Source organism: Pongo abelii, chromosome 16, assembly GCF_028885655.2.
Source record: "Pongo abelii isolate AG06213 chromosome 16, NHGRI_mPonAbe1-v2.0_pri, whole genome shotgun sequence".
In the NCBI taxonomy this organism is placed as follows: Eukaryota; Metazoa; Chordata; class Mammalia; order Primates; family Hominidae; genus Pongo; species Pongo abelii.
In genome coordinates, this window is record NC_072001.2 from 23,338,408 (window position 1) to 23,355,014 (window position 16,607).

General features: G+C 40.8%; 1 protein-coding gene across 2 annotated transcripts in view; it reads right to left on the reverse strand.

Moving 5' to 3' along the window:
* Window positions 1–437: 437 nt before the first annotated feature.
* Window positions 438–16,607, reverse strand: part of LOC134760245 (E3 ubiquitin-protein ligase HERC2-like) — a 40,196-nt gene continuing 24,026 nt past the window's right edge. The window contains exons 1-6 of one of the 2 annotated variants that reach the window (XM_063716508.1): window positions 9,337–9,453; window positions 3,155–3,476; window positions 2,881–3,009; window positions 2,323–2,432; window positions 1,644–1,811; window positions 438–615 (exon numbers count right to left, since the gene is read on the reverse strand). In XM_063716508.1, the coding sequence (XP_063572578.1) occupies window positions 597–615; window positions 1,644–1,811; window positions 2,323–2,432; window positions 2,881–3,009; window positions 3,155–3,181 (453 nt within the window). In that variant the 5' untranslated portion in view covers window positions 3,182–3,476; window positions 9,337–9,453 and the 3' untranslated portion in view covers window positions 438–596. Of the gene's footprint in view, window positions 616–1,643; window positions 1,812–2,322; window positions 2,433–2,880; window positions 3,010–3,154; window positions 3,477–9,336; window positions 9,454–16,607 lie in introns of those variants that run through there. The other variant, XM_063716507.1, reaches the window with a different exon arrangement.

Genomic DNA, 16,607 nt, shown 5'->3' on the forward strand with positions numbered 1-16,607 from the left:
ACAGGTGCTCCACACGTGCAAATCACTACTATTACCATTACTATTACATAACAGATATAATATATAATTATACTGTCACTGCTATAACCAGCATTACATACTAACACAGCCCACGTTCAGAGTATAAAGAAGGCTGTGGAACCCCCTGCAGAAGGTGGGAGGGCCTGGGACTGTGGATAAAGGGGAGCTCTTTGGGACTGTGCCACCTGAACCTGGAACCTGGGCCCCCAGGTTGGGTCCCCAGGCCTGTGTGCCTCAGCTTGCTCATCATTCACTCTCAACACGGATAACACCTTCAACTGCAAACATGTTTAAAAAGCACAGGCCAGCTCCCCCTACCAATACCAGAAAAAGCAAGTCTCCACACAGGCCCAGGATGAGAACCTACAAGTGGTACTAGCTACAAAACACATGGAGAACAGGGTTCTTGCACACACACCTTATGAGATGTTGGAGAGCTATACGGCAAAGGCATCTACAGGGTGTAGCCAGACGGTCTAAAAGGGCCGTGACAACAACCGCCATTTGTTGCAGATCAATGGCAAGCTCATTGTCTTGTGGAAGGGTGAGGTACCTCAGGAAACTCTCACTGGGGCTCAGAGGGCCAGACAAAAGCTAGAAAGGAAAAGTAAACAAACATTCAGAAATGGTGGGAAAAATTAAAGTAACACAGTTAGCCTTTACCCACTCTTTATATGTTGGTATTGACTCATTTGACCCATCAAATGACAATGCTGATGATATAGTTATACTATACAGCTACGTATTTGTGCAGCATATAAACTGTGTAAATGTCTAAATTTGCGGTATACATGTACACAACATTGACTGTGCGTGTATACATTTATGATACCACAGGTAAGTTGAATCCACACAGATTACTAACATGAGCAAACCACCCTACAGGCCTAGGAGCCCTGGAGAAAGGCAGAAGCACCTCTGTGGGAACCCAGCACAGCATCTCAAGCTGGCCTCGAAATCTAAAACCAAAACCTTTATTTTAATCTAAACATTGCCCACTCTGGAGAACGCCGACTTTCATTTGCAAATTAAATCATAGTTCTAATTCTTCTAAAGGCAGAAGAGTCCTATTATCATTAGCTTAAAGACTGCCAAATAATAGAAAAATTAAACCAAAGCATGATATTGAAATGCCTAAGACTTTCCCAAAAAGATGCAAAATCCAACTTGTACTTGACCTGTAAAGACCAGCAGTCCTGGAGGTTTACGCCCAGGGCCCCACACGCCTGCTCCTCCCCCAGCTCGGCGTCCACACCTGTTAAGGGGGGAGCTGGTACTAAACAGAGTGATAGCTCAGGTGACATGCCCTGCACAGAGCCCAGTACATAGGAAGGACCAACAAAGCAGGCCGCTCTTTTCGTCATTCTTTTCTGGTATTGATTTAAAAGTGCGTGTTTCAAGCTTGGTTCTGTGCTGACAAGGAAGTCGGCGCTCACTGATCCGAGTCTTCTCCACAAACAAGTGACCTCCTATACCTGTCTAACCTGACTCACTGCTGTTACCACCAAACACACACATGCCAGAGAAAAACACTGCCGTGGACACACACGCTGGTCTTGCGTGAAAAATAAGTAGACTCAAGTGCCACCTACACACAAAGTTCCATCATGACACTCACGTACATGTCGCCATTGGAGTGAGGCATATCCTTCCTGCAAATGATGCTCTGGAACCTTTGCAGCAAGGGCAAAAGTGGGGCACTGGTGCCCTGGGCAGAACGCTCATTGTCAGTCTCCTGTGCCCCGCTGTCCCACAGCTGAAGCAACAACAGGATGGCAGACAACATTTGGCTAAAGGAGAAAACATATTTATTCCTTGTAAAAACAGATTAACTTCTTTTCTTCATGGTTGATCAAAAATAAAAGCAAACAGCTAGATAGAAGTGAAGCAATACTTGGGATATTAAAGGAAATGAAAGTAAAGCCGTGGTAATTAAATCACTGAATTGACACCGAGACTTTAGCATAAGACATTGCCTTCTGCTGATAGGAAAGACCAGTCAAGAAGCTCAAAGAGCACGTTTACATGGAACTTCTAGGATCTTAAATTCATGGAATAAAAATAATTAAATGAGAAAAACTGAAAGAAAAAAAAAGAACAGTTCCCAGGCTAGAAAACTGAGCATAAAAGAGGAAGAGAAGAAAAGGTAAAGAGAGAGCGAGCTCTGGGACATGGTTCTCTGGTTACAGAGCACCACATCTGCTGCAGTCACACACGATTTAGTGAAATGCACACAACGCAACAGGTATTTGGACACAGAGGTGCTTCCCCAAAGCATTTCCAGTCTGCGGCAGCCCTCACCTCAACGTGCCTCTCTGCACAGCCAGCTCCAGCAGGATGGCCAGGGCCAAGTGCTGGTCCTGCAGGGGGATGCTTCTGGCCCTTTCGTGCCTGGTGTTCCATGAACATCCCTGAAATGAAAGCAGTGGATGCAGGAACAAAGCGACCTCCAGAAAGACAGTATGCTTACAATCACACTTAACATGTTTACTACACACTCCCTCCCAAGGAAGGATATATTTTTAATATTTAGAATCAAGTTTCTGAGACTTGCTACTCAAATTTTTCAGAGATTTTTAAAGTATACAATTAACTTACAGAAATGTATTTTATTTAAAGTGTTCATTCAGATACTATATTACAGTAGATGACATACTCCAAGTGTGTGAAGCATGAAATAATTTATCTCATTATCCAAAACATAAGCAGAAGAATAGCTATCTTTTCCAGTTTCAATGATGTGTAAGACTATACCAGTATCAACCTCCTCCTACAGAATTAGAGAACCAATTTCTAAAACCACCTGAGGATCTGGAGGCAAAATGTCTACACTAATTTCTATCTCTGATCAAAGATTACCTGGTTGCTTACTCCATACCCAGCTCTCCAGAATTGACTTGGCCCTATATACAGGTGCAGGAGTTTCATCTTTTTTCTCTTTGTCATCCAGATCTTCTTTCTTTGTTCCACTTGATTCGACACTATCATCTGCAGAATTAAAATTTTTTTAATCTGTAATCGCTTTTCAGAATGCCATACCATTAGTCTCTGCAAATGTCCCTCCCCGAAAAGTTACAACACACATCATTAACTGAATGTTTGACAACTTAAAAATAAAATACATCAATCATACCTCTAACAGATCCAGTATAATTTTCATAAACAAACCAATATATCAGCCAGGAGTGGTGGCTTACGCCTGTGATCCCAGCACTCTAAGAGGCCGAGGCGGGTGGATCACGAGGTCAGAAGATGGAGACCATGTTGGTTAACACGATGAAACCCTGTCTCTACTAAAAATACAAAAAAATGGCCAGGTATGATGGTGGACGCCTATAGTTCCAGCTACTCGGGAGGCTGAGGCAGGACCATGGCGTGAACCTGGGAGGCAGAGCTTGCAGTGAGCTGAGATGGCACCACTGCACTCCAGCCTGGGCAACAGAGCAAGACTCCATCTGGGAAAAAAAAAAAAAAGAAACCAATATATCAAATTATTTAAAGTGTGTCTTCCAAAATGATATTTCATTAACTTCCTAGTAGATTTCACAACTGAGAAACTTAGTTTTTGATATTTACCTACTTCAATTTCACACCAATTGCTTTTATCCAGTGAGTCCCAGTGCTTGCGTACCCATGGGAAAATGGAGGGTGTAGAAAAGGAGTACAATTCAAAAATCTTTTAACTCTTTACAAGGCCCTACTCCACTGCCAACTGGGAAGCACTGCTATGCAGGGGCACTGTCACTGATAGCATCATTCAAGAGCACTGGGACAAAAAGGAAAAGCTGAGAAAAATGACTTTAGGCCACTGAATGTAAAGTTTCAGTCAAAAACAACTGTCATAAAACTCCTTACATAGTAAGCGAAGAGAAGAGAGAAATAACCTTAACCTTGAAGTCTAAACACCTTCCATCACAGAAGGCTGTGACTAAACATCTAAACAACATAATTAGAAAAATGTATCTCAGTCGGTGAAAGACATGATATCCCATCCAGATTACAAATAATGAGTATCTAAAAATCTCTAAGGAAACAGTTCCTCTGTTTACAACATTTCTGACACCAAATGTATGGAATTTTGCACCAAGCAATTCTCCAGTTCTCTGCGACACCCAGCTGTGTGTCCCACAGTGCAATTCAATTCTGAAACTAACTACCTAGAATTAGCACAGACCCCACAGGTTAATAACAGCAGAGAAAAGGTGAATGCTGAAAAAAATATCCAAAGAACTAATGGCTGAAAACTTCCTAGGTTCGGCAAATGACATAAACCTAGGCAGATTGAAGAATCTGTGCAAAGCCCACACAAGATAAATCCTAAAGGAAGCCATGACGAGGCACATCATAATCAGCTGCTAAACACTAAGGACAAAACCTTTTGAAAAGTGCCACAGAAAGTAGATATAGAAGAATGTCTTTTGTGGCCTGAAATTAAGACCAAATATTATGTGCTGCCTTGAGATCGGTAAAATCAAGAAGGCCTCAATAGCCTAACCACAAGGTCTCCCTGGAGCTCTGCTCTCAGGTATAAGATCCCAAAGCCAAACAACCTCCTTATCATTGGAGACCCGACCCCAGCCTGCTCATCCCTGCCGGCCCAGAGATATTCAAACAAGCCAATCACATCACCCTCCTGTTACTACAAAATATGTCTCCCACAGCCCCTGGTGGTTCACTCTGTTCCCAAGTGCAGCCCCCATGTGGCATGCGGTCTCCCCCACCCCCAGGGCTGTGAGCATGTGTGACTAATAAACTGCTATTTCATCTGTGCAGTGTCGGTGTCCTATGTTCAGCCATCCCATATCCCTAGGGCAGGCATCTTCTAGGGTTATAAACAGAACTTTAATCAACCTCTCCTTGGTTATTTCACTGGTTCCATGATACAGCTTTTTCTGTGCAAAAGATCTGAACAGGAACTTCACAGAGGATACAAGAGTGGCAAAGAAGAACATGATATTCAGCATCGTTAGCCATTACGGAAGTGCAATTAAAACCGCAATGAGATCCCACTAGACTTGTTAGAATGGCTCAATTGAAAAACACTGGTAACATCAAGTGCTAACAAAGACACAGAGCAACAGAAACGTGACAGATTGCCAGTGGGAATGCAAGCTAAAACAGCGTCCAGTTTACCAAGGTAGACACCTCATGTCACAGAATACAGAGTAGAACCCAGCCAGGAACACAGCTCAGGTGAGAACACAGGTGCTGGCTCTAAATGCCACACTCTGCCCTATGTGTGTGTGTGTGTGTGTGTGTTGTGTGTGTGTGGTCACTAACCACAGCCCACTGGCCAAACCCAGCCCACAGCCTCTTTGTGTATGGTCTGAATGCAGAGAAAGTATTTTACTTTTGTTGTTGTTTTGAGACAGAGTCTTGGCTCACCACAACCTCTGCCTGCCAGGTTCAAGCGATTCTCCCAGGTTCAAGTGATTCTCGTGCCTCAGCCTCCGAGGAGCTGGGATTACAGGCATGCATCACCATGCCCGGCTAATTTTTTGTTTTTAGTAGAGATGGGGTTTCACCATGTTGGCCAGGCTGGTCTTGAACTCCTGACCTCAGGTGATCCGCCTGCCTCGGCCTCTAAAAGTGCTGGGATTACAGGTGTGAGCCACCATGCCCGGCCACCGTATTTTATATTTTTTAATAATTGAAAAACAATCAAAAGGAAAACAGTGTTTTGTGACTTGCAAACATTCTGAGGACTTCATCTTTTGTGTCCATAAATAAACTTTACAGAATGAACGTCCCCTGCCCGCTGATGCAGTATTGTCTGTGGCTACTTTGGCACTACAGCTGCAAGGTCCCATGGCTATGACAGAGACCATAGGGTCCATTGAGACCTTAAAATATTTACTATCTGGCCCTTTAGAGAAAGTAGGCCACCCCTACCCTACATCTGGCTATAAATTTTACACATTTGACAAATTCTGAGACCCTGTCTCAGAAAATAAGATAAAATATTCATAGTCTTAATAATGGAAGACAAAAACATTTATTGAATGTCAAAACATCTCCCTAACACCCCGAATCAGTTGGGATCTACATAAAGAACAATTACGCTCTGCTTTCTAACCATGATTTTTAAAAGAACAAAGGACAAAAAAATTCATGAAATGTGAGCCAGCCATGGTGGCTCATGCCTGTAATCCCAGCGCTTTGGGAGGCCAAGGTGGGCAGATCATGAGGTCAGGAGTTCAAGACCAACCTGACCAAGATGGTGAAACTCCATCTTTATTAAAAATACAACAATTAGCTGGGCATGGTGGAGGGTGCCTATAATCCTAGCTACTCAGGAGGCTGAGGCAGAGAACTGCTTGAACCCAGGAGGCAGTGGTTGCAGTGAGCCAAAATCATGCCACTGCACTCCAGCCTGAGCGACAGAGCAAGACTCCCTCTGAAGAGGAAAAAACAAAAAAATTCATCAAATATAATGAATAAAACATATACTTTGGATTTTGCCATGTACTTAGCTTTTTTTCTTAGAGCACCTTTTAGAACTATTGTTTCACAGAAAACACTTTGGGAAATGTTTTAATTTATAAACAAATACTGGAGGGCTAGGAAGAAGAGGTTAAAACTTTTAAAAATATACAGAATGAAGTACTGATACAATAAAAAAAAAAAAAGGTTGCTGATTCCTGTCTTGGAAGACACTGTCATGTGGACACTCTTAGCCTCAGCATCCACAGGTCCAGAAAGGGAAAATTTCAAGTCAGAGAGAATTCTCTATATATATACCATTTATTTGGAACATTCAGCCCTCAAGATCCCAACACCATGACCTCAGTTTCAACACAATTGTCTTTAGTCCTCATGTCACTGCTTTTGGTGCTGCCTGTTGTCAAGGCAGTGGAAGCCAGTGATGCAACTGCTCTCTCGTTAAAAGGTGTGGTTCTCAGTATTACAGGCATTTGTACTTGCTTGCGGGTATATGCACAAAAGAAAAAAACTGAACAGATGTGACTTTGAAGGGCCTAATGAATGAAACCTCACTCCGAGAACCTTTGTGCTACTGAAACTAAATGTAAGCTTTGGTGTCTGAAAATTTCCAAGAATTAGTAAGTAAGAGAGTTTTACTTTCTGAGTTGACTCCATGAAATGGGAACAAATTGGTACACAAATGGATTTTGCCCAGAATCCTAGGAAATCACCACTGTTCAGTTGTAATCACTGCCTCCTAAATCACTGAGTCTGTTCTCTGTATTTTATTAGACTTCTGTCATCTCCCAAGTTAATATTGTATTTAGATATCCAATAGTCAGCTAAAAAGGGAAACATTTATCTCTGGGAAGAAAAAAAATCATTTAGAAAAATGTATTCCGTGTATCTAATACTGAAATGGAGAAAAGACTTAATGTTAAAGGGAAAAAAAAACACTATAGACATTGACATAGAAAAGAGATTTAATGTTAAAAAAAAAACTTTATATTAACTGAGTAACACCTCCTGATGAGAAGTGCTATATTAAATATAAACCCAATATGTTGTTTAAAAAAAAAAAAGATGAAAATCAAAAGCACTATGCAGAATGAAAGAAGCCAGACACAGAAGAACCTAACTACATGATTCCATTTATGGAGTTCTAGAACAGGCACAATTTGTCAATGCTGGAGAAACATCAGGCCAGCTATTGCCTCTGGGAAGAAGGGGCAGGACACCAGAGAACTTTCTGAGCAAGAGTCATGATAAAGATATGGGTTACACAGGTTACATTTGTCAAAACTTGTGAAATGGTAAACTCAAAATAGATGCGTTTCATTATACATAAATTTTACCTGAAAGTCAAAAACAAAGTTAAACTAGAATCAATTACATACATGAGTGTCTAAGGAGCTAGGTGAGACAAACAGCAGATGGACAGACAGCAGGATGTGGAGCCAAATACAGTGGCAGAACATGGAGGTGGGTCTGCAGCCACTCATTGTACACGTCAGTTATTGTGTGTGTGTGTATGAATGTTTTCAAACAAATATAAAAAATAAATTAAAAAAAACACGGGTAACTCTGCTTGACACTGAAACTGAAAAGAGAGACTAATACTTTTTCCCATGGTTTGTTTTGTGTTTTTTGTTTTTTTTTTTTTTGAGATGGAGTGTCACTCTGTCGCCCAGCCTGGAGTGCAGTTGCACAATCTCTGCTCACTGCAACCTCCACCTCCTGGCTTCAAGCAATTCTCCTGCCTTGCCCTCCCAAGTAGCTGGGATTACAGGCGCCCACCACTATGCCTGGCTAATTTTTGTATTTTGTAGTAGAGATGGGGTTTCACCATGTTGGCCAGGCTTGTCTCAAACTCCCAACCTCAAATGATCTGCCCACCTCAGCCTTCCCAAAGTGCTAGAATTACAGGCATGATCCACCGCACCTGGTCCCCATGTATTTTCAAGTGGACACCATTCCAATTCATTCCACAAAAGAAGAAATACTTGCCGGGTGCGGTGGATCATGCCTGTAATCCCAGTACTTTGGGAGGCTGAGGCGGGTGGATCACGAGGTCAGGAGATCGAGACCATCCTGGCTAATACAGTGAAACCCCATCTCTACTAAAATACACAAAAAATTAGCCAGGCGTGGTGGCGGGCGCCTGTAGTTCCAGCTACTCAGGAGGCTGAGGCAGGAGAATGGCGTGAACCTGGGAGGCGGAACTTGAAGTGAGCCGAAATCGTGCCACTGCACTCCAGCCTGGGTGACAGAGCAAGACTCCATCTCAAAAAAAAAAAAAAGAAGAAGAAATACTTTCTTCAGTCTAACGCTCTCCCAACTGAGCTATTTCAACTTAGAATAAATACTTTCTAAACTGGTAGCTTTATCCACATTGATGACTCTCAAGTAGGGGGACCAACAAACTTCAACAACGGTTCTCAACCAAGGATCTTTTCAGATTCAACAAGTTTAGGGTGTATACAAGCACCCATTTCTTTTAAACCTCAATGGGGACTCTGAAACACAGCCACTGTTAGGAACAACCTAATGATAGTATTATTGAGCATTCAAAATTACAATGCTAAATAACATTGTTCAATGGCATTTCCTTGCAGGCCAAAGGCTTCCAAAAAGTGTTTAATACACCCCCAAAGAACACCACAAATGCAGCAAGATGGTTTTGCAATAAAAATGCCTTCAAATCACATAAAACAATAAAATCCAGGCAGCTTGTATTAACTACCATTTTAGACAACAATCTCCAAAGTAAAAAGCAAAACTTCAAAGAGTTAAGCTCAAAGCTCTTGTTCCTATAGGACATTACAAAATTTCTATAAAATGCATTTTATAATGGTCTTTACAAAATAAAAAACACTAGTTAAAGTCCCTTACCTTTTCTAGGAGGGAGCTCTCCATTCTGGGTTGATTCAGTTCCAGTGTATACAATTTCTCCATCTTTAACCATTTCATTCCACAGACCACACAGCTCATTTCTTGAGAATACAAGCTGGCAATGATAAACGAGATAAGCTTACAGAGTGCTCACACTCACATTGCAATTTTTAAAGAATGATATGGAAAAAAAATCTCAATCCCCCTTATGTATTCAATCATTCGGTAATAAAATCAATGATTTACTGAATTAGTGACTTAATCATTTTACATTTCATGGAAGTCATTCAAGAAATATAAATGAAAAGGTGCATAATAGTGTAAATACTATGCTACCTCTTATGTAACATACAAGAAAAAAGACACATGGTCGGGCGAGGTGGCTCATGCTTGTAGTCCCAGCACTTTGGGAGGCTGAGCAGGGCACATCACCTGGGATCAGGAATTTGAGACCAGCCTGGCCAACATGGTGAAACCCCGTCCCAACTAAAAACATAAAAAAATTAGCTAGGCGTGGTGGCGGGTGCCTGTAATCCCAGCTACTCAGGAAGTTGAGGCAAGAGAATCGCTTGAACCCAGGAGGCATAGGTTGCAGTGAGCTGAGATCGCGCCACTGCACTCAGCCTGAGTGACAAGAGCGAGACTCAGTCTCAAAAAAAAAAAAGAAAAAAGAAAAAAAAGACAGACACACAAACACACACACGTGCATGTGCTCTGAAAAGATAAACCAAAAGCAAGTACCAATGACTACCTTTGGGGAAATGGGGAGGGGACATGGACAAAGGCAGCAGGACCAGAAAAAGCAACAACATTGTGAGTATACTTTATAAGTCTTTACTTCCGAAACATACATGACTTTCATCCTCAAAAATTAAAATTAAATCATAAAAAAGCAAAACCTACAACTGGCAACAAGCAAATTAACCCATGCATATACAAAGAAAAGTAGGTCAAGGGACTTTTGAACTATATATCATTAATAGAATATACTATAATGAAAAATAAAATCTTTTATTTATTGGTATTGATAATATTGTCACAATTTTAGAACTACTTCATGTTGCACAATAAAGCAATGTAAATACAACAAAACATGTTTATGATAAAGTATTAAATGTTATTAGAAATTAAGACTTTAGGCTGGACATGGTGGCTCACACCCGTAATCCCAGCATTTGGGAGGCCAAGGCAGGTAAATTACTTGAGGTCAGGAGTTCATGACCAGCCAGGCCAACACGGTGAAACCCCATCTCTACTAAAAGTATAAAAAATTAGCCAGGTGTGCTGGTGCATGCCTGTAATCCCAGTCACTCAGGAAGCGGAAGCAGAAGACTAGCATGAACCCAGGAGGCAGAGGTTTCAGTGAGCCGAGATTATGTCACTGCACTCCAGCCTGGGTAAACAGAGTGAGACTCCATCTCAAAAAAAAAAAAAAAAAAAAAAAATTAAGGTTTCCAGTGGAAAAGAGGAAAAAAATCATAGAAATTTTGAAAAACAAGTTAAATTGGAAAGCTATGAACTTTATTTTTGAATATATTTGCTTACTCTGTTTTTTGAAAGGACTAGAATCAAAGGCAATCGGACAGCACGCACCCAGATTTTGGTTTCTCAGAACCATTTCCCAATAAAAGATGCTAGGGCTCTTGGGAAAATAAATAGATTCAAGGGCTAGGGCAGACAAAGATGAGCCTGGAATATCTTGTTTCCTCAAAGAAAAAGCTGTTAATGTCCAGGTGCGGTTGCTCATGCCTATAATCCTAGCACTTTGGGAGGCTGAGGTGGGCAGATCACTTGAGGTCAGGAGTTTGAGACCAACCTAGCCAACATGGTGAAACCCTGCCTCTTCTAAAAATACAAAAAGTAGTTGGGCATGGTGGCAGGTGCCCATAATCCCAGCTACTCAGGAGGCTGAGGCAGGAGAAGAGCCTGAACCCAGGAGGTGGAGGTTGCAGTGAGCCGAGCCTATGCCACTGCACTCTAGCCTGGGTGACAGAGCAAGACTTTATCTCAAAAAAAAAAAAAAAAAAGCAGCTGCTCAAAGACTGATAGGGACTCCTGGCTAAATTTATAATAATTATAATATCTGTGAGCATCAAAATCAAAAACGCCTTTGCTTGCTAACATCTGTGAGTCAGAAAAGGCTTCCCACAACAGGAAAAGGGAGCATTTCAGACACTGGGGGAAGGCATCCATTCTGAAAACTGCGTATGTGACAGAAGCTCCCTTGTCTGGCAAAAAAAAAAAAAAAAAGCCATTTTTAATCAAAAGAGGCACAGATGTTTGCCCATCTTTTTTTTTTTTTAACTTCTGTGGATACACACTAGTTGTATGTATATATACAAATGGGTTACATGAGCTATTTTCACACAGGCATACTATGCGTAATAATCACATCACAGTAAATGGAGTACTCAATACCTAAAGCATTTATCCGTTGCATTACAAATAATCCAATTATACTGTTATTTTTAAATGGACAATAAATTGACTGTAGTCACCGTGTAATGCTGTCAAGTACTAGATTTTATATATTCTATCTAACTCTTTTTTTTTTTTTTTTGAGACGGATCTCGTTCTGGCACTAGGCTGGAGTGCAGTGGCACGATCTTGGCTCACTGCAACCTTTGCCTTCCGGGTTCAAGGGATTCTCCTGCCTCAGCCTCCCGAGTAGCTGGGACTACAGGCTCACACCACCACACCCAGCTAATTTTTGTATTTTTGGTAGAGATGGGGTCCACCATGTTGGCCAGGATGGTCTGGGTCTCCTGACCTCATGATCCACCTGCCTCGGCCTCCCAAAGAGCTGGGATCACAGGTGTAAACCACTGTGCCCAGCCCTATCTAACTCCATTTTTATACCCATTAACCATCTGCACTTCACCCCCACTTTATCCTTCCCAGTCTCTGATAACCATCATTCTACTCTATCTCCATGAGTTCAATTACTTTCATTTGCTTAGCTCCTACAAATAAGTGAGAACATGCAAAGTTTGTTTTTCTGGGTCTGGCTCATGACATTCTGTTCCTGACTTAGCATAATGACCTCCAGTTTTATCCATGTTGTTGCAAACGACAGTATCCCATTCTTTTTTATGGCTAAATAGTACTCCATTGAGTATATATGCCACATTTTCTTCATCCATTCATCTGCTGGGAACACTTAGGTTGCTTCCAAATGTTGGCTATTGAGAATAGCGCTGCAGTAAACATGAGAGTGTACATATTTCTTCAACATACTGATATTCTTTCCTCTGGGTATATACCTACCAGCAGTGGGATTGCTGAATCATATGATAGTCCTATTTTTAGTTTTTTGAGGAACCTCCAAGCTAATCTCCATAATGGCTGTGCTAATTTACATTCCCACCAACAGTGCACAAGGGTTCCCTTTTCTCTATATTCTTGCCAGCATTTGCTCTTGTCTTTTGGATATAAGTCATTTTAATTAGGGAGAGACAATATCTCGTTGTAGTTTTGATTTGCATTTCTCTAACGATCAACCATGTTCAGCACCTGTTCATATTGCCTGTTTGTCATTTGTATATCTTCTTTTGAGAAATGTCTGTTCAAATATTTCGCCCATTTTCATTGGATTATTAGATTTTTTTCCTACAGAGTTGCTTGAGCTAATTATATATTCTGGTTATTAATCCCTTGTCAGATGGATAGTTTGCAAACATTTTCTCCCATTCTGTGGGTTGTCTCTTCATTTTGTTGATTGTTTCCTTTGCTGTGCAGCTTTTTAACTCGATGTGATCCCACTTGTCCATTTTAGCTCTGGTTGCCTGTGTTTACGAAGTATTGCTCAAGAAATCATTACCCAGTGCAATGTCCTGGAGAGCCTCCCCAATGTTTTCTTTTAGCACTTTCATAGTCTGAAGTCTTAGGTTTAAGTCTTTACTCCATTTTGATGTGATTTCTGTATATGGTGAGAGATAGCGGTCCAGTTTCATTTTTCTGCATATGGGTGTCCCATTTTCCCAGCACCCTTTATCAATGAGGCTATCCTTTCCCTCATATATCCTCCGGGCACCTCTGTCAAAGGTGAGTTCACTGTAGATGTATGGATCTGTCTCTGGGTTCTCTATTCTGTTCCATTGGTCTACGTGTCTGTTTTTATACCAGTACCATGCTGTTTTGGTATACCTTTCTAGTAAACTTTGCACTTGATCTAAGCCAAAAAAGACTAGGAAGTGATTGTAGTATAACTTTAAGTCAGGTAATGCAATTTCTCCAGTTTTGTTTTTTGCTCAGGATGGCTTTGGCTATTCTGTCTCTTTTGTGATTCCATGTAAATTTCAGGATTTTTTTTTCTATTTCTGTGAAGAATGTCATTGGTATTTCGAAAGGGATTACATTGAACGTGTAGATTGCTTTGGGTAGTACAGACATTTTAACAATATTGATTCTTCCAATCCATGAACACGGAGTATCTTTTCCTTTTTTGTGTGTCTCCTTCAATTTTCTGCATCAATGTTTTACAGTTTTCGTGGTAGAGATCTTTTCACTTCTTGGGTTAGGATTATTCCTACATATTTTACTTTATTTGTAGCTATTATAAATGGAATGATTTTTCTTGATTTATTTTTCATATTGTTCACTGTTGACATATAGAAATGCTACTGATTTGGCCAGGCACAGTGGCTCATACCTGTAATCCCAGCACTTTGGGAGGCCAAGGCAGGCAGATCACCTGAGGTCAGGAGTTCAAGAGCAGCCTGGCCAATGTGGTGAAACCGTCTCTACTAAAAATACAAAAATTAGCCAGGCCTGATGGCAGGCGCCTGTAATCCCAGCTACTCAGGTGGCTAAGGCAGGAGGATCGCTTGAACCCAAGAGGCAGAGGTTGCAGTGAGCCGAGACTGCGCCGAGACTGCACCATTGCTTTCCAGCCTGGGCCACAGAGTGAGACTCCATCTCAAAAAAAAAAAAAAAAAGAGAGAGAGAGAGAAATGCTACTGATTTTAGTATGTTAATTTAGTATCCTGCAATTTTACTGAATTTATCAGTTCTAATCATTTTTTAGTGGAGTTTTTAGGTTTTTCCAATTATAACAATCATCTGCAAACAAGAATAACTTGGCTTCTTCATTTCCAATTTGGATGCCCTTTATTTCTTCTTTTTTTTTTTTTTTTTTTTTCTGAGATGGAGTCTTGCTCTGTAGCCCAGTCTGGAATATAGCGGCACAATCTCAGCTCACTGCAATCTCCACTTCCGGGGTTCAAGTGATTTCCCTGCCTCAGCCTCCCAAGTAGCTGGGACAACAGACACCCGCCACCACGCCTAGCTAATTTTTATATTTTTAGTAGAGATAGCATATCACCATGTTGGCCAGTCTGGTCTCAAACTCCTGACCTCAAGTGATCCACTCACCTCAGCCTCCCAAAGGGCTGGGATTACAGGTGTGAGCCACTGCACCCGGCCTTTCTGTCTCTTATCTGACTCCTCTAGCAAGGGCTTCCAGTATTATACTGAATAATAGTGGTGACAGTGGGCATCCTTGTCTTGTTATGGATCTTAGAGGAAAGGCTTTCAGTTTTTCACCTTTCAGTATGATACTAGCTGTGCGTCAGTTGTATCTGACTTTTATTGCGTTGAGGTGTGTTCCTTCTATAACCAGTTTTTTTCGAATTTTTATCATGAAAGGATGTTGAATTTTATCAAATGCCTTTTCAGCATGAATTTAAATGATCATATGGTTTTTTATCCTTCATTCTACTGATATGATGTATCAAACTGATTGATTTGGATATGGTGAAACATCCTGGCATCCCTGGGATAAACCCCACTTTGGTCATGATGAATGATCTTTTAATGTGTTGTTGAATTCGGTTTGCAGGTATTTTCTTGGGTATTTCTGCCTGAATGTTCATCTGGGATACTGGCCTGTTTTCTTTTTTTTGATTATGTTTTTGTCTGGTTTTGATATCAGGGTAATACTGGCCTTTTAGAATACGTTTGGAAGTATTCCCTCCTCCTCTATTTTTCAGAATAGTTTCACTAGGATTGGTAATAGTTCTTCTTTCAATGTTTGGTAAAATTCAGCAGTGAAGTTATTGGGTCCCGGGCTTTTCTTTGCTGGAAGACTTTATTATTACAGTTTCAATCTCACTACCTGTTACTGTTACGTTCAGGTTCTGGATTTCTTCATGGTTCAAACTTGGAAGGCTGGATGTGCCTGTGAAATTATCCATTTCTTTTTTTCTTTTTTTTTTTTTAGACACAGTCTCACTCTGTCACCCAGGCTGGAGTGCAGTAACATGATCTCAGCTCACTGCAAACTCCATCTCCCAGGCTCAAGTGATTCTCGTGCCTCAGCCTTCCAAGTGGCTGGAATTACAGGCATGCAACACCATGCCTGGTTAATTTTTGGATTTTTAGTAGAGATGGAGTTTCACCATGTTGGCCAGACTGGTCTCGAACTCCTGACCTCAAGTGATCCACCCGCCGCAGCCTCCCAAAGTGCTGTGATTACAGGCATGAGCCACCGCGCCCAGCCTGCAAACTTATGCATTTCTTCCAGGTTTTCCAAGTTATTGACATATAGCTGTTCACAGCCTCTAATGACCCTTTGAATTTCTGCAATATCAGTTGTAATACCTACTTTTTCACCTCTGATTTATTTGGGTCTTCTTTTTCTCTTAGCCTGCCTGAAGGCTTGTCAATTTCATTTGTCTTTTAGAAAAACCAACTTTTCATTTCACTGATCTTTTGTATTATTTTCTTCATTTCAACTCCATTTTATTTCTGCTCTGATCTTTATTATTTCTGTCCTTCTAATTATGGGTTTGGTTAGCTCCTTCTTTTCTAGTTCTTTAAGATGTATCATTAGGTTATTTATTTGAAGTTTTTCTACTTTTTTCATTTTCCTCTTAGTACTGCTTTCACTATATCCTACAGGTTTCGTATGCTGTATTGCCATTGCCATTTGTTTCAAGAAATTGTTTAATTTCATTCTTAATTTCTTCACTGACCTGTTGGTCATTCAGGAGCATATTGTTTAATTCCCATGTTTTGGTGGAGTTTCCAAAATTCCTTGCTATCGATTTTTAGTTATAGTCCATTGTGATCAGAGAAGATACTTAACATAATTTTTTTAACTTATATATGGCAAAAGACAGGAATCTACCTTCATTCTTCTGCATATGAATATCAGGTTTTCCCAGCACCATTTATTGAAGAGTCTGTCTTTTCCCCAGTGTATGTTCTTGGTACCTTTGTTAAAAATGAGTTCACCGTAAATGTGCGGATTTGTTTCTGGATTTTCTATT